The 24,440-nt window shown below is 45.3% G+C and overlaps 1 protein-coding gene across 2 annotated transcripts in view; it reads left to right on the top strand.

Annotated features, from left to right (window-relative positions):
• Positions 1–24,440, top strand: part of TMEM131L (transmembrane 131 like) — a gene marked incomplete at both ends in the record, with an annotated part of 134,833 nt that overhangs the window by 66,948 nt on the left and 43,445 nt on the right. For both annotated transcript variants that reach the window (XM_084246177.1, XM_084246176.1), the window contains 4 exons: positions 7,663–7,731; positions 11,793–11,916; positions 12,712–12,828; positions 14,010–14,120. In XM_084246177.1, coding sequence (XP_084102303.1) covers positions 7,663–7,731; positions 11,793–11,916; positions 12,712–12,828; positions 14,010–14,120 — 421 coding nt within the window. The remainder of the gene's footprint in view (positions 1–7,662; positions 7,732–11,792; positions 11,917–12,711; positions 12,829–14,009; positions 14,121–24,440) is intronic.

The following is a 24,440-nucleotide window of genomic DNA, read 5'->3' as shown; positions in this document are numbered from 1 at the left end:
ACTCGAGCTGCAGGCTTATTTAACTGTGGTCTCGAAGGCCACTAAGCCATAGTTTAAAAGCTTAGATGTTTTTCAGCAAGACTGCAAATATTCTTTGTCATGCCTGAATGTTGTTTTAATGTTTGCTCACATTGGAATTTTAAAAATAAATCAGTTCACCATGTTTGAATTACAATATTGTTCTGGGATGTGAAGGATTATTCTTTCATCCTGCCACAAGACTCTCATTTTACGCGTACTTCAGTCTTTATCCTTCCGATCTTCCTGCAGTCTGTGTGTCTTAATTTGTGTTTTTCTCCTTGTCTGAAACTCAGTCCGTCATTTTCACCGGAGGATAGTAGGGGCAGAGAGGACATTTCCTAACCCCTCTGGTTCTTCTCAGGCTGCCTGAGCAATTGAATTAACATCAGACAGATTAGTAGAAGAGGTCAGATTTAATTGCATACATATAAAGAAATTATAAATATGTGGATGGGGACTCTAAAGACAATGGGACAAAGTGGGGGTATATGTCCTGCGCTAAAGAATGGGCTAGAGGTCTGGGGCTTCAAGTGGGACTTACATGTTGAGGAGAAGATGACTAATCTGACAAAGACCAACCGCCCTGCCACCAGGGGAGGCCCTCCAGCTGGGTTTTTCACAATAGCTGCAGTACTGCAGGGTCTTACAGTGTCTGCCTGTGACAGAAGAGGAAAAAGTGCTTCGTCCCTGGGGTCCCAGAGGCCTTATCATGTCAGTCTCTGCTCTGGCTCCTTCCTCCACGTAGCCTCTTTGCAGTTCTGTTCCTGCATGAGACATTGAATATGAATTGCTTTTTCATGCTAACTTCTTGTTTTAGAGCTAAAAGGTATTGCAAAATGGATTTTGTATTTTTCAGATTTATAAATTATATTTAATGGTTTTAACACATCAGAATAGAATCTAGGGAAGCAGGGTAAGTCTTTAAACCATAGACGACAACCTATACGCTGCAGTTAGGAGGAAGTTGGCAGGAGTTAGGAAACTTGTGTTTAATTGCTGGCCTTTTATAGGTTTTTGCAGTTATTTAACCACTTAGCTAAAGGTTTTTGGTTTTTTAAATAACATGTGACCTGTGGTATGATTACATGTATAACTGTAATGATATCTTTTAAGATTGCTTGAAATGCACATGTAATGGCTTTGGAGTACAGGGCCCTGCTGGTGAGACTAGAGGGGGTGCAGGTTTGGGTGGTGTGGCTGTGTCATGCACTGGAGTGGCTCCAGCATCCTCAGCACGTGAGTTCAAGTCACAGGAGTTGGGATCTCAACAGGTTCCCACCCCGGACTGTCACTCAGGGCATGGGAATGCAATGCCCAGAACCGATGGGTGTCTTAGCAGGTCAACGTTCTCCACCGTGGACCCCGTGTGGAGGTGTGTGCGGGTTCTGGCAGACGGTGTCTGATACGTTTGGAAGCTAAATCAGGAGCTCAGCAGAGGAGTCCAGGCCACAGATGCACAGGCTTGGGAAATGAATCAGTCTAACCACAGAAACCAACACTGGCTGATTCAAGCACAAAGGGCATTTATTGAACAGACTTGGGCAGCTTACAGCATCTCTAGGAAGACTGAAGAAAACAAACAAGCGAAAGGGACTTAGCAGCTAGAATTGTGCCCGGAAGCTGCCCGCAGCCCGGACCCCTCTGCACAGCTGCTGTGGTTGCCCCCATCCATCTCCACCCTCCTTCCTGCCTGCCTTGTGGCATCTGCTTCTACTTCAGGCAGGTGAAACCGGCCAAGACCAGGTCACTTGCCAGCAAGTGCTCCTGGGAGCGAGCGGGAGCATTCACACTAGCCCTGTGTAGGGTAGGTAAAAGGTGTCAGGCTTTTCTGCCCTCCCGCCATCAGGATAGATGAGGGAACCCTGTGGTCCTGAATGAATGCCTGATGGCGGCACCTGGAGTGGGTACACCTGGGCTGAGAGACTGGACTTCTAATTTTAAGGGCGGCGTCACGGGGATGCCAGCAGCAGCAGAAGCTGAGCGGGAAGCAGGGGACGCCGGAGAACCCAGATAGAGTGAAGACTTGCTGGGGGCTGGGAGGCCTGCCAGCCTCCCGGCCCCCCAGCACCCCTGCTTGCCGTGTACCTGGTAATCCCAATAGAAGCCTGCAAAAGCCACTGAGGGTGCCAGGACTCTCTCCTTTACTCCGTCTGCTCGAATCATAGAGACCCTGCCCTGTGGCCATTCCTGCTGATACACAGAGAAATGACAAATGCCTGTCTAGGAAGCGGCCCCCCCCACCCCGTGAACTGGGGGTGGGGTCGTGGGGAGGGGGCTGTCGCGGTGAGGATTGGCGCCTGGGAGAGAAGAGCACAGGAAGAGGAGCCGATGGGGAGATGGGAAGGAGCAGCGACTGGGATCGGAGGAAACTGGGCAGAATTTCCTAGAAACCAAGAGACGCCCTGCAGGAGAGAGTAGCCAGAGGAGAGATTAAGTAAGCTCAGTGCTCAAGGTCATGCTGTGATCAGCCCCCAGCACAGCCGTGGTGGAGCAAGGGAGCGAGTGGGAGAGAGCCGGGCTAGGAGGCCGAGGGGCGGTCAGCTCCCCGCTGGCTCCCGTCACCTGAGGGGCCCCGGCAGGTGTTTGAACCCTCAAGGCTCCATTCCCTGTGCAGGCGATGGGATGGTGGTGGTGTCTGCACAGGGCCCTGAGGGTGATGTGGAGACTGCAGAGCTCTGCACGGCACTGCCTTGCTATAAATGCTCAAGGAGCTGAGTTGCCCTGGTTCCTTCACTAACAGGCTGCAGGGAAGGTGAGGGCTTGGGTGGGGGGAAGGTCAGGGGGTCTGGTGCTGTGTACAGGTGGAGGAGAAAGCGGGGTGGTGCCTTGAGAATCCTGGAGCAGGCAGGGGAATCTGAGGGAGGGTTAGTTTTCTAGCGAAGGAGCACCTACCCTCCCCATGGGTGGTGTGAAGGCCAAGAAGGCCATCGGCAACTTGAAGGACAGCAGTGGGGCGGGCTGTGCCATGGCTTCGGGCAGGCCTGGCCGTCAGCTGTGGACCCCAATCTCCCCGTGTCAGTGAGAGCACCGCCCGTGGATCTGCTGGCGTTCCTGCAAGGGCTTCCCTCTTCACTTGGACATGGAAGCCTGAAGCTTTCTGTAGGTAAAGAAACTTAGAAAATCATGCCTGGCCCAATGACCCATCATCACCTTTTCGGAGTTTAATGGGGGACAGTGCTGCTTGCTGCTGCTGTTGTGAAGCGGTTCTTTGCAAGTAGTTCATTTCCCCGGATCAGTGGCCGCTTTCACTTAAGCGGACCTGCCTGTGTAGCTCATACTTTTCTCCTAGTTGTAAACTTCTGAGATTTTTTTTTAAATTAAAAGGAAAAGAGAATAATTTGTGGTCCTAGGGTTATGATATAAATTTTTACATCTCTTGTAGTTATACAACTGACTTCAGAAGTCATGCCGTCGGCCCTTTTGCTCCTAAAGCTGGTGTCCTGGGTCACAGGAAGGCTTAGGGCCGCTTCGGAGCTGAGCCCTGGACAGTGGGGGGCCTTGCCCTGGAGTGGCCAGCCCTGTGCAAGCCCCAGCTAGGGCTGCCCCGGGCTGGGGCTTCTGTCTGTGCAGGGATCCATTCCAGTTATGTTGCATGATGGAAAATTCCTGCAAGGGCCCTGGGACTAGCAGCTGAGTCCTTGAATTGCGTGTTTCCTGCGAAAGGTCTTAGGAGATTAGCAGTGTAGAGTCTCTACCTTCGTGGAGTCCACAGCCCCTGACTCTGTGCCCAGCCTGGCATCTGAATCCACAGAAGCAAGAGAACAGCCCCCACGATAGTAGCACAGCGTGCTCTTCCGAATCCTTGAGACGCCAGATGCTAGTGTAGTCTTGGTGTGGTCTGCTTGGTTTCTTTTCGGGGGTAACCTTTCCTCTTGTCCTTGCAACCTTTTTGCCCTCATCCGATGGCTGAGGCTGCTGTCCTCACCTTAAAGAATTCTTTTTTTCTTTTAAGACATGTGCTGCTCTCTCCAGGTGTTGAGTTTACTCAGCAAAGCTATAAATGAAAACCATCCAGTTCCACACTCCTGTAGGTGGTCTCCAGTCCCTGATGCAAGGTCGTGTTATTTTCCATTCCTTCAGAAAGGACTTGAGCCTCTACAGCCCGTGGGCTTCTGAGACATCACGAAGCTCTCCGGAAAGTGGACAGACCTTCAGGAATAAGGCCCAATGTAGACCCGTGGCCCACATGACTTCTCCGTGGCTTGGGGTGCGAGCCCAGGGAAGCCTACTGTGTTGGCTGTGGTGCTGCCCACTTGGGCTGCCACTTGCCTCCTTGCTCACACTCCCCACTCCTTGCTTAGTTTCCAAGCTCTCCCACTCAGAGTCAACAGGCTGAGTTTCTAGTGTGCTCTCTTGGCTCAGATGCTGGGCTCCAGATGTGGCCTGTGTTATTTTAAGCCTTTGCCTCTTTCCTCATGGTGTGAACTTGTGAGCAGGCAACCCCAAACTGTTAAGGGATGCATGCTCTAGAATTGGTGGAGAAGAGAAGAAAGGACTTCAAATAACAGATTCCAAATAAATCCCCTTCTGGGCAAAAGCCTTGCCTGACGGGCTTGACCCAAAGTGGGTGGCTGAGCCCAGGAGCTCGAGCCAAGTCCATGGTACCTTCTGGTAAAGAACCACAAGAAACGGTTAGGTTTCTCCTTTCTCGTTGAACTCTTCATCTTTGAGTTTTGCTGATTGCCATACAACCCTTTCTGGCGCCCTAAATTATGACCTGGAGGGGAAACTCTTCCGTGAGCTGCCCCCTGCCCCATGGTGCTGAACCCTGAGCTGAGAGACTGGTGGGGCTCCCGCCTGTGCTCATTCTGGAGAAGTGGCCATTGCCTTTGGAATGACAGCTGTGAGTGGCCACACCGTCCCTTGCAGCTAGTTCACTGGCATGTCTCAGTTACGGGACTGAAATGTTTGGAAGGGCGCGTCTGCTATCAGTAGATTCGGTTTCCCTAGGAATAAGGACTCCAGGCATTTGGGGCTTGTCTGAGGACCTGAGGGATTTCTCATCCCTCTGTTTTCTGTTACTAAGCGTGTTGTGAGTTCTCTCCAACACCACCTATGCCCAAAGTGGTTTTAGCTACAATAACTTTTTTTTTTAAAGATTTATTTATTTATGCATACAAGAGCTGGGATATAAGCCAGAGGTGTGGGGGAAGAGAGGATTCACCGGAGAGAGAGTGGGGAGCAGAACAGTCAGATCTACTGAAATACACTGCTGAGGGGAGCGGCGGGCGAGACAGGAGAGGTCTGCTGTGCCATGTGTGGGTAGCTCCCTGGCCGGGGATCAAACTCGGATGGCTTCATAGGTTGCGTCTTAACCCCTTGCACCACCAGGGAGGCCCAGGAACTTTTAAACTTATACAACTAAATTTCCTTTTCAATTGCTCTAGTTTCCAAATTGGAAAATCATTGAAACTGACCAGTGAGATGGAGGAATCTGTTTTTTCCACTTTTAGGGGAAAAAACATCAATGTGGTTTTATTTCTCCATTGTGAGGTCAAAACAGTTTTCTCAGAAATTTGAGAGATTCTAGCTATTTTTATTTGTTGCTTTGGTTGTACCTTCAAAGTCTGATTTTCCTTCGGCATATGTAAAACTCCCCAATTGTGGAATTCAAAGATCTCTGTTATGGTATGAGATGGCCTGGCTGAAGTGCCTTGCTCTCTTCAGAGATAATGACTATTGCCCCACTGGGGACTTTTACACCCAGAGGTCAACTCTGACTCAGCTCGTTGGCTTCTCCATCTGTTCTCATGGCTTTTCTTGTTAGATGAGAGTCATCCTCTTAGTAACACAATATCTAGTATTTACTGCACTGAAGCGTGTGCCAGGCATGAAGCAGAGGCCACGTTATCTCATTATAATCTCCGGGACCTACCAGGTAGATACTGTTGTCACCTCCATCTTGCAGATAATGAGGTGGGATTTGAGAGAGGTTCAGCCATGGACTCAGCACTAGAAAGAGATAGGTTTTGGGCCTGGGGTCTAGACGCTGAAGCCCAAGCCCTCCTCGGCGCTGGGCTGCTACTGTTCCTTGGGCAGATGCTGTGAACTTCATTAGGCCTGAACGCCATACCAGGTTCATGCTTCTGACCTGGACAGATCTGCTTCGGAGTTTGGCTTTGCCTCTCTGCTCTCTGACCTTGGGTGAATCCCTTACATCTTTCAAAGCTTGTCTTACTCGGTTTTATGTGATATCTGATTTAAATTCATTTTTCAATACACAGTGCAGGAAGAAGACCTGTGTTAATTATTTCTCCTTATTTCTCATGCAGTAGCATGATTATCGAAAGATAAGTTGGGGCAGGTGAAGGTGCCTGTTTTCTTTTTCTTCTGCAACGCTGAGCCCTGGCCAGCTCGGTCTGGAATCGGGTGGGGTGGTGCATGAGCTGCTGGGTGCCTCTTCATATCCCGTGAAGCTCTTCAGACATTTCTGGAAGCAACAGAGTGTGGTAGTCCTGGCCTTTTGGGCTTTGGTGCTCAGTGTAAGTGGAGAGGTTGGCAGGAGAAGATGGACACTGTAGTGTCACCTGTACTATTAGAATAAGTGATGCTGGATATTAGAATGAGGGAGATACAGAGGAGATGGTGGGGAACGGATTCTTCAGAGTGAGGCTGCAGGAAAGGAAGCTGATAGGGCAGAAAAGTGGAGGGGAACGAAAAGGTGCATTTGGGCTCCTTCTGATGACACAAGGTTTCTGGAAGAATCCTCTGGTGCCGTCTGGACCTTTGAGAAAAAATGAAGAGGGACTTGCTGGAGGTGACAAAGCTTATGTGGGCCCGCAGGTTTGAAACTCAGTGTCCACTCCTGGCCCAGCCTCTAAGCCATGCTTGGTGGTGGGCTGCCTGGTGGACAGAGAGATGGAGAGAAAGTGTATTTTGGAAGCTTGCTGGAGTCTTGGAAAATAGATACATCTGCTACATTCAGGAGCTACTTTTGCTTTTAATGTTTTTGGGTCACATGGTTTTAAAATTGTCTGTAGCAGTCTTTCGGTTCTGTATATGTACAGATATCCTGCATTTTGTATCTTTGTGTTCGTATAATGTTAAATCTGTCGTGTGTTTTCTTACATTCTTTTGTAAAGAAAGAAAATGAAATCATCATCATAATTAATAACGGTGGCCTGCCATGTGCGATTTTATGTGATTTGCTATTCTTAGAAATACAGATTTGATGACAGTTCCGGTCTCAGGAACCATGTTCCCCATGTTCCCCATCCCTCCCCTGTTCTAAACAGTCTAACAACAGGAGAGGTCAAAGCCCCTTCCTCCTCCACGCCATCTTCCACCCCAACTCCATCTTATTTGTATGTCTTTTCTTGATTTGGAGTTTTATGAAAATAGGTTTGTTATCTGAATTGACCAAGAAATGAAACCTATTAAAAATTAAATCCATCTTTGTTTTTGCCTGAATGCTAAAGAATGCATATATTTGATCTGTGATATTAACTATAATCAGCAGCTGTAGAATTACATTACCCTCCTCATTGTTCAGTTTTAATGTTTAAGATCTAATGCAGGCTCATAAATGAGTACAGTCATAGCTCATGTGTTGCAAGCCACTGGCCTGAGGGGATCCTCTAACTCAGCGCTCGAGTTTTCAAACTTTACAAACATTAATGTCTCTTTTCTTTTCTCTTTCAGCTTCTCAGACAAACTATTCAGTGGAAAGGGCTTGCATTTTCAGCCATCAGTTCTAGATTTTGGGATTCAGTAAGTATCTCTTTATAACTTTTAAGGACTTACAGTGTTTGCATTATTTGCTTTCAGGATATTGCATACATACTCATGTATGATGTTAAATAATTTTAAAGTGCCGGACCTCCCCTGGTGGCGCAGTGGTTGAGCACTGGGCTGCGAAGCTGCCCGCAGCCTCTGCAGCGCCGGTTCAATCTCTGGCCACCGGCGAGGGTCCCACGTGGCGCGCAGACCTTTCCTGCTGCCCGCTGCTCCCCTCAGCAGTGTATTTTGTCAGTCTGCCTGTTCTGTTCCCTGCTCTGGCTCTGGTGAATTGTCGCACCCTCCCGCGCTTCTGACCTGTACCCAGTGCTTGTATAAATAAATAAATAAAAATCTTTTTAAAATAAATAAATAAATAAAGTGCATTAGTCATCTCATACTGAGCCTGGGACTGCTTAAAAGACAATTTTGTTCATTAAAAGGAGAATGTGAATTGTTTTAGCCATGTTATGTATTTTGTAATATTTTATAGTGATTGGAATTTTTAATAAAAATCCTTGTTTTTCTGAAACAAATCAGATTGTTTTTTAATGAAAAACTAAGTGCTGATGGTTTTTGAACTTGTAATTAGATTCATTTACTCAGCTGTTTTTACTGCTTGTTATGCTTTGGGATTCAAAATTGCACTGCGCAAACATTAGTTATTATGATTAAGACTTTGGAAACAAGTTAAGTGGGGAAGACAGCGTGTAAGCTGTAATTATTTGCAGTCCATCGTGTTAAGAAGCATTAGATGCAGGAATGTGATCTGAGTGTTGAGGGACTAATCTGGGAACTTGGAGAAATTAAGGAAGAGAGTGAAGCCGTGCCCAAGAGGCGACTCAAGGACTCATGCCGACTGTGATCAAGCTTGAAGCTTAAAGTGTTAATCTCCCTGGATGCAGAATATTGCAGCTTGGAAAAGATAAAGTTTCAAATTTGTGGGAATTTCAAGGGCAGAAGGAAAAGAGATTTTTAGGTGTCAAAGCTCCACCTGTTTCAGCAGCCTGGAACATCACTTCAATTTTATGAAGAGCTTTTTTAAGTTTCAAGAAAAGTAAAATGAATGAAATAACCGTGAGATAGGAGTGCACTTGGGGTGAGCTAGTGGTGTTCTCCTGGGGTGCCCACCTTTATTCATCTGATTTCCTTCTTTTCCATATCCTTGATTCTTCCAAGATCAGAGCTCCGGAGCAGGAGAATGGATTTTAAAGGAGATGTCGTAAAAGGAAAAAAAAAATACAAGTGTGAAGGAAAGTTATTGATTTGACAAGATCCTGGGTGTCTGCTCCTTATCCTTTTAGAGTTTTTATGACTTACTTTTGGGTAAAAACACTTTATGAGAAGCTGAATTTATAATAAAATCACCTATGTTAGATGCTGAGGGAGCACTTTGCTTTTGTGAAAAGTATTCTAAAAAAGAAGTTCTAATGTAGGACCTCCTTTAAAGAGTATCACAGATGGGTAGTTATGACAAGACAAGGTGGATAGCAGAGAGTACATGTAGACTAGGATGACAGTTCCTGCATTCCCCGGATGCTGGCTCTCTAGAATGTATTTACTCCTCAGCAGCATGAAAACCATGTGGTCAGTTTGCACGGGTGTGTTTATGTATACATTAGCTACATATGTTAATTTGCTTGACACATCAATTTCTGGTTCCGATGGCTAGAAGTATGTTAAAAAAAATGTATAGACTTTGAAAAGGTTTTGCTCAGTTTTAGACTTGACTCACCACTGGATGAATCAGTTCCATTTATGTAACACTATAGTTCTCAAGGTATAATCACATCCCTCGTCAGTTGAGTCTTGTCTCTCTCCTGGAAGGGTCACAGAGACAGATTCTATCGTGTGCATGTGCATGCTTGTATCGCTTTCAGTTGCGCTCTGCCTGCTTCTTCGAGTTTATTTTAAGGGTTAATGTTCTGCTGGTCCTGAGATTAAAAGTGCTAATCATTCACAAGAGATTTCAATCATTCTTCTGTAGTATTAAATTAATAGAGTATCCTCCAGTTGTCTCTAGTGAAGGAAATTCTTACCCTCATAATGCTTTTAAAAATAGAACTCAAAATAGTAGAATAAAAATAGCACAGCAGTAACTGGGCTTCAGGCGAGGCCTGGCAGGTGGGCGCAGCCTCTGGCTCCAGCACTGTAGCTTTGCAGCCTTATTTGCTAGTGCATTTCCATCCTCTGAAACCAAAGCTCTCGTATTATAATTATATGAATGGGATATAAAACTTTGAGGGTAAGTATTAATACTTTGCTGATTGATTCATATTATTGACTTAAAACCTCAAACCACACAAGTCCTTATTTACTTAATTTAGTTGAGGTAAAATGGAAATGTAAGTGAGCCCAATGCTCTAAGCTAGAACTTTCTGAAGTGACCCTTTATGGTAGTGTAGAAAAATGTCAGTTAAGAATACTAAAAAAATAAGGCTTTAATCAAACTGATAGGAATTTTATTTGTAACTGGCTGTAAAGGATTTATTTGTTAAAACACACATTGGCCATAGTACACCTTCAGTTATGACTTGTAATAAAAAGTGGGAAGAAAACTGGAGAAAAATTCCAAGGATTTGGTGATGGTAACATAGTATGTAATTTTTAAGTCCCCTTATATACGAGAAACAACACAAATTTAAGCTTTCCTAATCACACCTTTTTAATATTGGCAATCAGAATAAAATCAGAGAAATGTAAGCATAACACACTTGAATTTTTGCTGAGCTTAGAATAGAGTTTTATTTCTAGGCCATGCTGATGAGAACCGTATGTTTGCATCTCTGCCGCTGAGGGCACTAAAACTGGAGAAATGACTTCAGTGATATTTTTGCTCCCTCGCTACCACAGTGTGATTTAACTAGAGTGACTTGGTATTGGGCCGTAGGAAAAGAGTTACATGGAGAGAGGGAACCTTGCAGGTAGCTCCAGGTGGCTGGGCCAGCAGGCTCTTCCCTCCTGAGAACCTCTGCCAGAGGGCACTGCGGGGTTTGCACTTTTCTCACAAGAATGGTCTTTAGCAACAATTACCTTTTCCTTCTATAAGACTTAAAATCTCTCTGTGAATTGAAATACACCCCCCACCCCAAAGCCTCTTTAAATTTATTATGCAGAAAACAAAGTAGTTTTTTTACCTCTGTGAATACAGTTTCTTATCTACACATATTTTCATTTGAATTCAAGATTTAAGCCAGAGAAGGGCCTGGTTGCCATCATGTTGTTTTTTTTAAAGATTTATTTATTTATGCATACAAGAGTTGGGGTACAGGCCAGAGATGTGGGGTGGTGAGAGGATTCACCAGAGACAGAGTGGGGAACAGAACAGGCAGATTGACTGAAACACACTGCTGAGGGGAGCAGCAGGCGAGACAGGAGAGGTCTGCTGCGCCATGTGGGTTGCTCTCTGGCCGGCCGGGGATCAAACATGTGCTGCAGAGGCTGTGGACAGTTTCACAGAGTGGTGCTCAACCTCCTGCGCCACCAAGGAGGCCCTGTCATGTGTTTTTTTTGCAAGCATGGAATGGCCCAGATGGAATGAATTCTTTTTTTTTTTTTTAAAAGATTTATTTATACAAGCACTGGGTACAGTCAGAGGCACAGGAGGGTGAGAGAATTCACCAGAGCCAGAGGGACCAAAGTACACTACTGAGGGGAGCAGCGGGCGGCAGGAGAGGTCTGTGCACCATGTGGGACCCTCCTCCAGTGGCCGGGGAGCAGCCGGGCATCGAACCGGCGCTGCAGAGGCTGCAGGCAGCTTCGCAACCCAGTGCTCAACCACTGCGCCACCAGGGAGGCCCCAGATGGAATGAATTCTAACATGAAACCAGTAGGGTGTTACTATGGGTTGATGTGCCTCTTATAAAGGATAGGGGGTTTTCTCTTTGAACCATTGAGGATTATGTATCTTATTAACAACAGCATTTGACCATTGTTGCTTTTAACTTATGAACATCAGCTGCTTTCTGGGTTTTTAGCGTACGTGCCTGTGTGTCCTTCTATCTTGCTCTTTCTAACCACACACTACGTTGCTTTCCCCCTTGTTTTCCAACTAGGTTCCTGGGTCATCCGGCAGCAAAGATTCTCTATGCTTATAACCCTAGTCGGGAGAGTGAAGTCGTGGTGAATTCAGTGTTTACAGCTGCTAGACATTTTCATGTGCCTCCTGTTCATTGCAGGGTAAGTGTTGATGTGCTCTTGGAAACTATGCGTGGCAGCCTGCCAGCCTTTCTTGCTTTCTTTGGCCCTGACATTTTTCACTTTCTGCGCCCTGTCTCCCCATTTTCTGCTACCCAAACTCTTCCTTCTGAGTGTTTGCTTTAGCATTTAGTTTTTCAGTTGTTGATCTTCATCATTTTCATGGCATTGACAGTAATATGGAGGAAAAAAGCTTAAAGAGTCTACCCTAGGTAGCAATGTATTTATTAATATGACTTATTCCTGGTTAAAGAAACTTAATATTTGTCTTGACACATCTGCAAGTGCTGAAGCCCTCAGTGATGGTGCTTCTTATTAAGATACAAGGTCATGGTCATGAGCTCAACACCTGGGGAACCTGCCAAAGCAGACAGGACCCTTCTCTAAATACAGTACTAAGAGGAAGTAAATGGATCCCCATGAAGCTAATTTGTACATAACACAGAGCTTGAAACCCTGGTCTCGTAATTGTTCTAATTTCAGTAGTCCTTACCTCTTATTGGAGAGCCCAATTGCTAGTGGATTTTATTTTATTTCTTTTACCCACCTGATGCACTGTTTTGGTTTTAAATATTGGGACTAAGGTATGAGGATGAACCCAGGATTTTGTTCATGACCGTCTGTCCAGAACATTGCCACCTCTGACTTTCACTAAATATCGGCACGTTTGGACATGGGTTGTTCTCTGTATTTAAGTAAAGCTGGAACTGCGTCAGATAAAGGTCACTGGACGCGGGAGTGCCAGTCCAGATGACTAATGTGATACCTTTCTTGCAGGTAATTCCAGCAATGGGGAAGACTTCCTTCAGAATTATTTTCTTACCTACTGAAGAAGGAAGCATTGAAAGTTCTTTATTTATTAATACCTCCTCTGATGGAGTCCTTTCCTATCATGTAAGTAAAGTCTTTTGGTCACTGAGTTTGGCTGCTGACTTAGCAAAGGGATTTAGGTAGTTTAAAGGCGACTGTTGGAAATGTTGCCACCTGCCTTAGGTCATTAATATGTAAGGGTGTCAGTGCTCTTCAGCCCACCTGCCTTCCCCCTCAAGTGCCTCACTCCGCTGGCTTCCCTCAGTACAGACCTTGGAGGGTCATTGTAGGGAAGTAGAACAAAAGGAAGAAATTGGGGAAAAACAGTATGGAGTTTCTCAAAATATTAAAATAGGTCTAGGGCCTCCCTGGTGACTCAGGGTTGTCTCAGCACTATCAAGCTATTACCAGACACTGTGGCATGAGTTCAATCCCTGGCCAGGAAGCTAACCCGCAGGGTGCAGTAGACCTCTCCTCTCTCCCTGCTTCTCCCCTCAGCAGTGTATTTCAGTAGATCTGTCCATTCTGCTCCCCACTCTGTTTCTGGTGAATCCTCTCACCTCCCCACACCTAAAACTTAAACAGTATTGTAAACCGAGATTACCTTAATAAAAAAATTTAATATTTAAAAAAAAAAGAAGAGACAGTGATCATACAGTTTTCTAGTATAAAATAGAGCAGGCTTTCAAAATTCACAACTCTCCCTTCGCAAACAGCCCAGCAGGAGGGAGCTGCAAGGACAGTCTGGTGATTTCTGCCTCCTCCCCTCCTGGGCTCAGGAATATGTCTGATCAGGACATGAATTGGGTGCTTGGAGGCCAGTTCTTGGGAGGCTTACAGCTTTTATTTTATCTTACTGCTCAGGGCCCTAGGGAGGAGGGAGGAAGGAGGAAGAATCTTTTTGTTTTTACAAGCATAGTTGTGAATCTTTCCCTTAAGTGGTACCCAAGACATTTATTTAATAGGATGTGGCATCAAGTCATTTAAGTGCCAAGATCTGTCACCTTGGTGATTAATTCTTACTGGGTTCCATTAGACACATGGTCCTATATCCGACAATTTATCTCTGAGAAGACTTACTACAATGAAGAACATTTAGGTTAAATACAGCAAGTTTTTCTTTTTGCATTTGTGGCAGAAAAAAGATAAATAGGGTAATTTTACTGGGGAGAGTCTGAAAGGCCAGCGTGAGGAATGCATATTTCCTTTGGAAATATATTTTTTACATTATGGCAGATGTGCTTTAAGACTCTTTCTCCCCACAGGTGTCTGGAGTCGGGACTCGCAGAATTTCCACGGAAGGGTCTGCAGAGCAGCTTCCGAACGCCTATTTTCCACTCCCCCAGGTCCAGAGCATCCAGCTCTCACAGACACAGGTCATTTTAACAGATATGTTTTGAATGCTAGTCAACACCAAACTTGGCTAAATTTACTTCTCTTTTTCAGGGTACATGCATCCCTTTTTACATAAAGTTGGCATTTTACTGTGTTTACCTTTTTGAAAAAGTCCGATAGATATATAGAAATAATATAGGTGTGTGAAATGTCAGTAGGATTCACAGGTGTCTCTTGAACAGCCATGTGGCCGCCAGGTTGATATCTCACAGTTTGCTTGGCCCTGTTGTTGGATATTTGAAATGTTGGCCAGTTTCTCAAGATTATTGCCATTAGCCATGTGTATATTTTTTAATTTTCTTTATTTCCCTCCTGGATTGCCTGTTTCCTTGGGGTATATATTTTGTAAAGTTTCTGTAGTTAGTTGAATTGTTTTGCAGAGCTTGTTAAATCTTGCCAGGTTGCTTTCCAGGAAGACAGAACCTCCATGGTCACCTGTAATGATGTCGCTCAGGGAATGCCTGACTGTGGGGCCCCCCACCCCTTGTCTGGGTGGGACTCAGTGGAAAGAAATGGCATGGAATGGTACCTTAAAATTCCTCTAATGTGTCTTTCATTAATAGGCCTAGGGTTGACCATTTTCCCTCTTTGGTCATCCATATGTTCTTGTAACTATGATTTTATGAAAAGGAAAATCTCTTGAGCTAATGTATTTTGGGCTTTGCCAACTTATCTTCTTTTCAGATTAGTAAGTGAAGAACTGCTTTAGAAAATTGCTTGGAATTTCCATGCGGCATCGTACCTGGACGGCCTTCACCTTGTGGTCATGCGGAGCATCCGCTAGAGGCCTGGCATTGGCCTAGGCTTTTTTTTTTTTTTTTTTAAAGATTTATTTTATTTTATTTATTTATTTGTTTGTTTATACAAGCACTGGATACAGTCAGTAGCACGGGAGGGTGAGAGAATTCACCAGAGCCAGAGCGGGGAGCAGAGCAGGCAGAAGGACCGAAGTACACTGCTGAGGGGAGCAGCGGGCGGCAGGGGAGGTCTGCGCGCCATGAGGGACCCTCCTCTGTTGGCCGGGGAGCAGCCGGGGATCGAACCGCGCTGCAGAGGCCGCGGGCAGCTTCGCAATCCAGTGCTCAACCGCTGCGCCACCAGGGTGGCCCGGCCTAGGCTTTTTGTCTTCCTAGATCTTTCATTCTAGGGCGGGGAGGTACAAGCAGAATTAATTCACCTGTCATGAAATGTCTGGGAATTTGCCTCCAGATGGATAATTTTTAGGATTTTAGCATCCTGTGTGTCACTTTTTGCTGCCCTTCCATGAGGCTATGGGCAAGAGCTGTTTCCTTTTTTATAATCTTAATGTTTAGTGCATTGAGGGCTTTTCATAGATTGATAGATCAGTGGGAATCTCATCCTCAAAGAACTTATCTACCTGTTGTAACATCTGTGATTTGTGTAGCTTTGCACCACGTCACCACTTTGACCTTCAGCACATGTGCTCCCAGGCCTATTCTCACTTTAGAGACTGTGGCCAGGACTTGAAGTTAACTGACTTGGCAGAGACCAAGGGCGGAGCCAGGCCTGGGCAGGGCTGGCCAGTGTGCTTTAGAGTTTCTCCTGTACGTATAGTAAGTGTTGTAGTGATTTTCATATCCACTGACGAGGCATTATTCATGATCATGAATTTCATGATTCATGAAAAATAAATGCAAATAAAATCTTGGGTTTTTTTGGGGGGATATGTTTATAATGGCAAAAAATAGAAATATTTTCAAGGCTCAACAGTAGAATAAGGATGTGGTAAATTTGAGTATTTCAAGAGAGTAGAACAGTAAGTAGTTCTTCTAACTTACACTTCTGATGCTTCTGTAGAAATGTCTGACAGTGGATGATTGTACACAGGGAACTGGGGGTTAGGTCCAGGTGACCCCATCTCTTCTAAAGGTCCTGGCTTCTTCTCTGCCACATTTTTTTAGAGCTTGATTCAGCGGGCTTGAGTCAGCCCACTATGGTTTCTCTGGTGGTAACCATAAAGCGTGTGGTGGAATGTAACATGTAAAAATGTAACATGTAAAATGTAACATGCTTTTGTGAAAAAGCAAAAGATCTTATTTTTTTAATATTTATTTCCAAATAGTTTGGAATGTAAGCTATTGAGACTTGAGTGTTTCAGTGACTTATTTGGGTAAAATGGAATATTTGAAACTGGCGTTGTCTCCAGATCTGGCATACATGGGTGCAGTCAGCTCGTTTTGAGATTTGAAAGAAGTTAAGTTATTGTTATTGGAACTATGGTGATGCTATATTGCTAACAATGGGATCACGAGGCAAAATGGGAAACCAGACGTTTTAAGTCAGAGGAAAGCCCTTGACTCCCGCACGGCCCCACCCAGTAAAGGCGACTACACGTGTGTTCAGATTTGGTGTCATCGTATCGAATTGTCTAAAAGAGCAAGTGTGACTATTAGAAATTACGATATACTGTAAGAAAACAGGAAAATACAGAGGTTGAAAACTAGAAGACAGACCGAGACCACAGCCCGCTAGGCAGAGGTAACCAGGGCTAGTGAGTATTTTGCCACTTCCCCTCGGTCCTTTTTCTGTGAGTGAGTGAATGAAGCACCTGTCAGGCTATTCTGTTACTCGATCGAGTAAAGGAGAGGTTATTTCCGGGTGTTCTGTGTGCTGCGAACCCATTTCAGACTGGGATTGCCTAACCTTTAAAGACTGGCACAGCCTTCACTTCTGGAGTGGTGACGCCAGGCCCACGTGTCTTGTTGGGCCAGGGCTGCAGCCCTGTCCATAGGGGAGCCTGTCAGGCGGTGGGGCGGGAGCCCCAAGTGGCTTCCCTACTGCTTGCCTCCTGAGGTGATGGTCAGTCAGTGAAATGTGGCCCATCTGGAAGGGAGGCTGCAAAGGCGGTACGGGAAGACAAGGAAAGCGTGTTCAGTCACGGAGACCTTCAGGCACACATTTCTCATTTACCATAAGTTGCCCAAGTCTAATCTGGGTATGGAGATAGAAAACCAGACCACGGACCTGTGCCCAGCCTCTGCAGCTGCCCTGTTTCCTGCTCCTCTTCCATAATTACATGAAGACAACATCTCTGAGCAGGAGCTGAGGATTCCTGCATGCCCTGTGCGACCGGAGTGCACTTACGTGTCTGCGCTTGATAAAGGTTGTTTGATCTCTTTTTACATAAAAATGAGATTGTCAGACTCTGCAGAGTTATGACTTGTGTTTTAGGTAAATATGTGCCTTTGTTTTATTTGCCCTGGGCCTATCTCTGAACATCACTTTTAGAAGCAAGAGATTACTTAGAGATGTAGCGTTTTCTTTTTATCATTGGAACCTCAGAGATTGCTGCAGTGGAAAGGAAACTTCGGAAGGGGAGAGAGAGGAAGGCGAGAGAGCGCGTTGGTGAGTGTGAGAAAGGAAGGCAGCATCAGGAAGAGGAATCCCAAGGAGTGAGGGCCTTTTCCCTCCTTCTAAGGCACCAGTGCTTCCATCCTCCTGCCTGGCTCCTCTGTAATCTTTGCTGTCATGGCTCCTGGGACAGTTTCCTGTCCCTTCTTTCATTCCTTTTTTTTTTTTTCCCCCTCCCTAGAGCATCCAACTTAGTAAATACACTTCTCAAAAGGTTTTGTTTTAATGCATATGGTTTCCTTTACAAGGACTATAAATAAGCTCCTTAGGAGCAGGATAGGATGTTCTAGTCAATATTTGCCTTCTTGACACTTGGCAAGACTTGGCCACTTACGTGCTTGGTATTAAATAAATGAGCTTAAAAAGGAAGAAATCATAATCTCAGCTTTCATGAAGTTAAGAGACAGGAGTCTTTGTTGACTTCTTTTAAACAGACATTTTATTTGAATATTCTAGAAACTTTATTGGAAGACTTGAAGATGCCCAATAAATAACACCTCTCTTCCTGGCCAGGTTTTGAAGTAGTGGATCTGTGAGAATCAGGAGTTAGAGATTTAAGTGCCACTTAAGTGTGTCACGGACAGGCCATCTCCTCTTGCCAGCTGAGTAAGTAAGAGAACCACAGTTGCCAACTCCCTGCCCCTTGGTGTCATGCTTGGGGTGACCTCTGGAAGGGAAGTTTGTCTGAAGAAGGAAAACCAGCTCCTCCCAATGCCCTGCCCTACTCACCCCTGCCTACATTGTGGAATCTTTATTTGCTGTTCTCTAGCAGGCAACTCCCTCTACCTGCAGGGGGAGAGGCAGGAAGTGTCTCGGTCCTTAGGGCAGAACCCTTCCTTACATCCCTTCCTTCCTGACACTTCACCCCAGGGTCATCTGTTTTTCATTAAGTATGTGGCTCTCGCTCTCTGACTAGGAGATCAGCTGTGCTTTCCCCCCTTCCAAAGCCTGTCCCTCCTTCCACCTATACCAGCTCCTCGGCCCTCACACCCCCCTTGGACTGCTGGGGACCATTGTTGCGTTTGCCCCTGGAAAACTCTGAGGTAGATTAGAATAATTCATTAGTAATTTGCTCCAAAGCTACACTACACAGAGAGGTTGTCCAGTCTTGTGTGCAGTTGGGGAACCTTCTGCAGCTACAGCCTGGGCTTGCTCTTGCTAGAATATATGTGACTTCCCAAGTCAGAGTAATTCAATACTAAGTCTCACCAAGTGTAAAATCGTAACCAGACACAGAAGAAGATCAGATTATCAACCTTACTTCTACCAAATTTGGAAAACCTGTTCTCCCCATTCACCGCACAAGGCACTAATTCTAAGCAAAACTATTCATAGTACTTCCTATTCAGCAAAGAGGGGACGGAGGGTGGAGAGAGCATCGCCTCGGTTTCACATTCAGTTTGTACCCTGCGCTCAGAGTCCAAGACCTTTGTACTTACTCTTGATGGGGACAGGGAGCTATTAGGAGGTGAATTTGGATACTTGGGGCTTGGGAGGTACCCCTGTCCACTCACCCAGGCACTGGATCTGACCTTCGTCTGCTGTCTGCGGGGCATCCTGGTGTCTGCACCTGGCGCTGTGCTGCTGATGGCCATGCAGTGGCTGTTGAGCCCCGTGCACACTGTGGTCCCAACTGCTGCTGACTGTGGCCTCTCTGAGGCTTCTCGGCCCCACTTCTCGGGGAGATTGGCCACTTGACACCCCACCTATTTCAAGTGGTTCATTGTTCTCGGCACACTCCTGTAGGGGGGCTGCTCTTGACACTTTGGAAGCTTAACCACCTTGGTGGTCACACCCCGTCTTCCTCCAGGGTATGAGGGCCCCTGCTTTCTCTGCAGCCCTGGGCTGGGCCTCCAGCATGTGTTGTCCTCTCCTGCCCCCCATCCTTCAGGAAAGTGATGCTGTCTCTAACAATGGAACCAGCTTCTTAGCTCATCTGGCATCATGTCCCAAGGCCCACCCACATTGTAGCCTGTTAGGATTTCTTCCCTTTCAAGACCAATAGTCCATCAAATGTGCATGTTTGCCTGGTCACTTGGGGCTGTCTCCGCCCGTGGCTATTGTGACTAATGGTGCTGTGTAAATGCATGGACAAATACCTGTTTGAGGCCCTCATACTTTGTGGAAGTAAAATTGCTGGGTCATCCAATGAGTCTGTGTAAATTTTTGAGACCTAACCACACTGTCTTCCACAGCAGCACCCTTTCCTTCACAGCCTGTTCCCTGCCATGGCCGTGCCGACGTAGGTGAAAACTGCCTTCTTGGTCAAGGTCAGGCTGCAGCACCTGCTTCATAAAGCCTGAGCTTTGCTGAGCCTGGGCCTAGCGTCAAGTTCTGAGCCAGGCCTTTGGGACCCAATTGCCGTTTACTGAAGGCCCAACCGCATCCAGTTATACAAAAATAGCTTTGGACAGAGCCAACACACGCCCCATGACCCACCTTCCGAGGTGAAGTTGTGCGTGGCTCCCTGGTACCGCCAGCCGGGGGCGGAGTAGCTGGAAGCCAGCTCAGCTCCCGCTCCAAGTGTGCCGACCGGGGAGCGGCCCAGTGCTGCTGGGTCCAGATTGGAGTAAAAGTCTCCACGTCAAAGTGTTAACTTGTTCTCCAGATTACCAGGGTTCCTGGCCTGGTGCAGGGGTGGGAGGGGTGTGCTGCCCAAGACACTTCTCTTGTGGTGTCTGAACCAATTGTTCAATAAGACAACAAGAACTGGAGTATTTCAGGAAAAAACCCCTCTTTTCTTTGAAAACAAAGGTGTGAGGAAGAGGAGTTTCTCCCCTAACAACTTCCATGTGGGAAAAAATGCTTCCTAGAAAGCGTTGAAATGATTCGTCGTGGAAGTTTGCAATTTAATAAGTTCATTGTGCATGAACAAGTGAAAATAGTAATCCTTCTTTTTGGGACCTGCTGTGCGCCCCATGGCTGGCAGTGCTGACTCACTGCTGCTCTCACACCAATGTGGGTTCATTCGTTGTTTTACAGAACATGAAGCTAAGTCTTGGGAAGGCTGGCGAGAGGATGTCCCCAAAGTGACAGGGAGACACTGTGGGTTTGGGTCAAGAGCAGCTCAGTAAAGCAAACACTGCAATAAAGCAAATCATGGCAAATGGCAGCATTTCATCCTGATTCTATGTTGATGGCAAAGGCACTTGGCCACACTGCCTTTTCTAAACAGACAAAGAAAAAAATGTTCCACATTGCTACGGCCTCTTTTCCCTTAAAACGCAAAGACTCATTCCAGCCAGTTCCTAGGTTTTAACAAGTTACTTGGGAGTGAGCCTGGCTTTTGCAGGTTGGTTTTGTTAAATATCTGAGACAGAAAGGTAACTTAAGTTGCTTAAGGATTGAAACACAGTTGAGAGTTGAAACTCAGTCCTGTTTATTACAGACATGTCTCCTTTTATTGCACTTGGCTTTATTGTGCTTTGCAGACAGAGCTTTTTTAAAAACACAAATTGTAGGTTTGCAGCAACTCTACATTGGACAAGTTGGTCAGTAAACATCATGTATTCATGTCATCTTGTATTTTTTAGCAATATAGTATTTTGTAATTAAGATATATAAATTTTAAAAGACCTAATACTGTTGCACTCTTAGTAGACTGTAGTGTTAGCAGAACTTTTATAAGCACTGGGAAACCAAAAAAAAAAAAATTCCACGTGATTTGCTTTATTGCAGTGCTCACTTTATTGAGTTGCTTTTGACCCAAACCCACAGTCTCTCTGAAGGGGTTCTTGTTTGCGTAAGGGTAGTGCCGTCCTCAAGGCTGAACGCAGCTGAGTCTGTTACACAGAAAGCATTAAAGTCAGGGCTTGGCTGTAGAGTTGAGTGTTGTATGGCAGGGACCCAAGAAAGTGCTTCTGTTATACATAATGATTTGCTGTATCAAACTGTACAGGGAGCTCAGGGGCTGGGCATCTGGCATCTGGAATCTGGAATCTGGGGTCTTATTGACATACATGCAGCGTAAGAGATTGACTTGTGTGAGACTTAACATTATCATTCGGAGCTGTGAAAGGGCAGAGACAGGAGAAAAATACAATTTAGGGTTGGGATTTAGGTAGTTCTTTTATATTCACAAGTTATTTTCCCTACATGAGAGGTGTTCCTGTGTGGTCACTACAAGGCTCGTGTTCATTCTGTTTGGGTAAATGCGTTGTGCATTCTTGGAGACCAGCTCTCCTGCTCAGACGTGGTTTATTCTTGCTAACATAAGTCATCTAATGGGACTTAGAACTGTATGTTGACCCTTGTCCTTTCTGTTTTGTTGTGCACAGTCCCACAAAAGCACACTCTTGTCTCTACCCTGTACACAAAGAACAGATTCTTAGCAAGTAGAGGAAGGTGATTTCCCCCCCTCTCATTCCATTTCCCCTTCACCATGGAACTCTGGGAATCATGGTGTTGAAAAGAGGTCTTAATGCTGCTATTTTCCTGACTGTTGCATTGTCTTTCCTAAAATCTGTTTCCACATTGGAGAGTGTTTAGGCTTTTAAGTGCTCAGGAGGGATAATCTTGGACGATTTTGATTTATTTGAAAACAGTACTCCATGTTGAAGAGACCTTTTTTTTTTCTTTCTGTTTTTCTACTCACTGACATGAGAGTATTTGCTAAGTCTAAGTCTGATAAGTCACTTAACCCCCTCCAAACCACCTTCCCCCACACTTTAAAGTATGCATTTTTAACATATGCTTTATGTGAAAACTGCTAAGGAATTAAAATTGTTTATAGAGATAGTCTTTCATCTGAAAAATTTATCAATCAACTGTTTGTAATTATGAATTAATGTGTGGGAGATTTAAAAATAGAGAAGTAGGCTTTTTTCATTTGTAATCTGTCCAAGCATCCTCCTGGATAACTGTCAGAACCAGGGCCTGTGGTTGGGTTCATTCAGGGGTACTTGTAACCCCATGTGTGTGGTTGTCCCAAGGAGCTCATTTTTCGATTATGTTTTCCTTTTTAAAGTCAATATACAATAGTTTCGTACTTTTGAGAAAGACACCGGCATTTAAATTTCTCTTTGAGAAAGATTCATATGCTTCAGGGGTAGTTTGTAGGTGCTGGGACTCCCCCTTGTGGGGTCCTGAAATATATCCTGCAAGGTTGTGGTTATGCTTTCAATTAAGAGAAATTAAGAGAAAAATCCTATAGCAGTGAATTATAAGTTCATCCATCTAGAAATTTACAAAAAATGACAAGAAATAGACTTTATCACATCAAATCACTGTGCAAATAGGATTTTTTAATGTTTAAAATCATAATCTTGAACTGAAACATGGGCTCAACATTTGAAGATATATCTTAGGGATGATAGTTGCCAGGTTAAGTCCTATTCAAATTTTAAAACATCAGTTCTAAATGTACATGTTGCAGGTATGTTTATGGCTTCTTTTTTTTAACTTTTTGGGGCTAAGTTTCAGAATGAAGCCCATGCCACACATCAGGTTTTGATATAATCTTCTATTTTGTAGCCACTGTTTATAAGTTTTAGTCTCTCACCCTTTCAAGCTTATCAGCATAGGCAGTTGTGTGCCCGCTTTTACCCATCACCGGCTTTGTACTGAGGGCCAGTTACGTGGTCAGCCTTGCGGCAAAAGCGTCAGACTTGAATGAAACCTGCAGAAGGCAGACCGTGAACACACTGTTGCAGCATGATGAGGAGTGCTTGGATGGGCGTGTAAAAGACAAGTGCATGTCAGGAGAACTCCTCAAGAAAAGTGAAGAGGCTGAAAAGTGGGGTATAGGGTATCCCCAAGAACCAGCCAGCAAGGGAGCGAGACAGAAAGGAGAGTAACCAAGGACAATGGCTAGTGGTGCTACCTGGGGCAGAAGGATCAGGCCAAATGAGAGGTTTGCTTGCATTTGGCCATGAGAGGTCTTGTATGACTTTGATTAAAACAATGCCAGAGAGTAGTGCCTCTTTCTGTTTATTATTATCTCTGATGGTGGCCTCACCCACAGAAAGAAGCATTTAAAACTCCAGTTGTTTCTTAGGAGCTTAGTTCAGTTTGCAAATCAGATGATTCTTTTTAAGCCTGGCAGATCCAGGCAGCAATTTGTTAAGAGAGTCTTAATGTCTGGTTCTGTTTACAAGCTTGGTTAAACTCCTTAAATATTTTTACTGCATTTTAAAGTGGAGCTATTCTTTGTTTCCCCCCTCAATGGCAACTGAAATAGTTAAAAATGTGTTTTTGTTAAATGTACTTGGGTAATTCTGATAAATCTAATGTAGTAAACATAACTGGGACTCTGCTTAATACCACCCTCCCTGGAGTGAATATTCGTGGTCAAGGCAGCTATGGTGTGGGCATGTCTCGTGCTGCCCAGGGGTCCTGATGGCCCCTCATTTCCCCACACTGCCTTTTATAATCAGGATGTGGACGGCGAAGTGGTCACCTGGCCTGGGTCCTTTCATTTAATTTTTTTAAGATTTATTTATTTATGCATACAAGAATTGGGGTGCAGGCCATAGGTGTGGGGGGTGAGAGGATTCACCAGAGACAGAGTGGGGAACAGAACAGGCAAACTGACTGAAATACACTGCTGAGGGGAGCAGGGGGTGAGCCAGGAGAGGCCTGCTGCACCATGTGGGTCACCTCCCTGCCTGGGGATTGAACTCATGCTGCAGAGGTTGCGGATTGCTTCACAGTACTGTGCTTAATCCCTTGCACCACCAGGAAGGCCCCATGGCCCAGGTCCTTTAGATTCATGTGCTGCACCACCAGCATTTTAGTGAACCCCACCTGCCCACCAGGTCACCATGTCCTTGGTGGCCTTTGCCTCTCCTGGTCTTTCAGGTTGGTCAGTATCATCCCAGGTAATCTTTGACCTTGACAAAATTCTGCATTCTTCTAGACCTTTGTCCCTGTCCTCTGTAGTTCTTCCATGTATTAAAAACGATGGCCAGTTGCATTTTGGATGTCCCTTT

This window comes from Talpa europaea (genome assembly GCF_964194135.1).
Source record: "Talpa europaea genome assembly, chromosome: 10".
Taxonomy (NCBI): Eukaryota; Metazoa; Chordata; class Mammalia; order Eulipotyphla; family Talpidae; genus Talpa; species Talpa europaea.
This window is presented reverse-complemented; position numbering and strand designations above follow the sequence as displayed.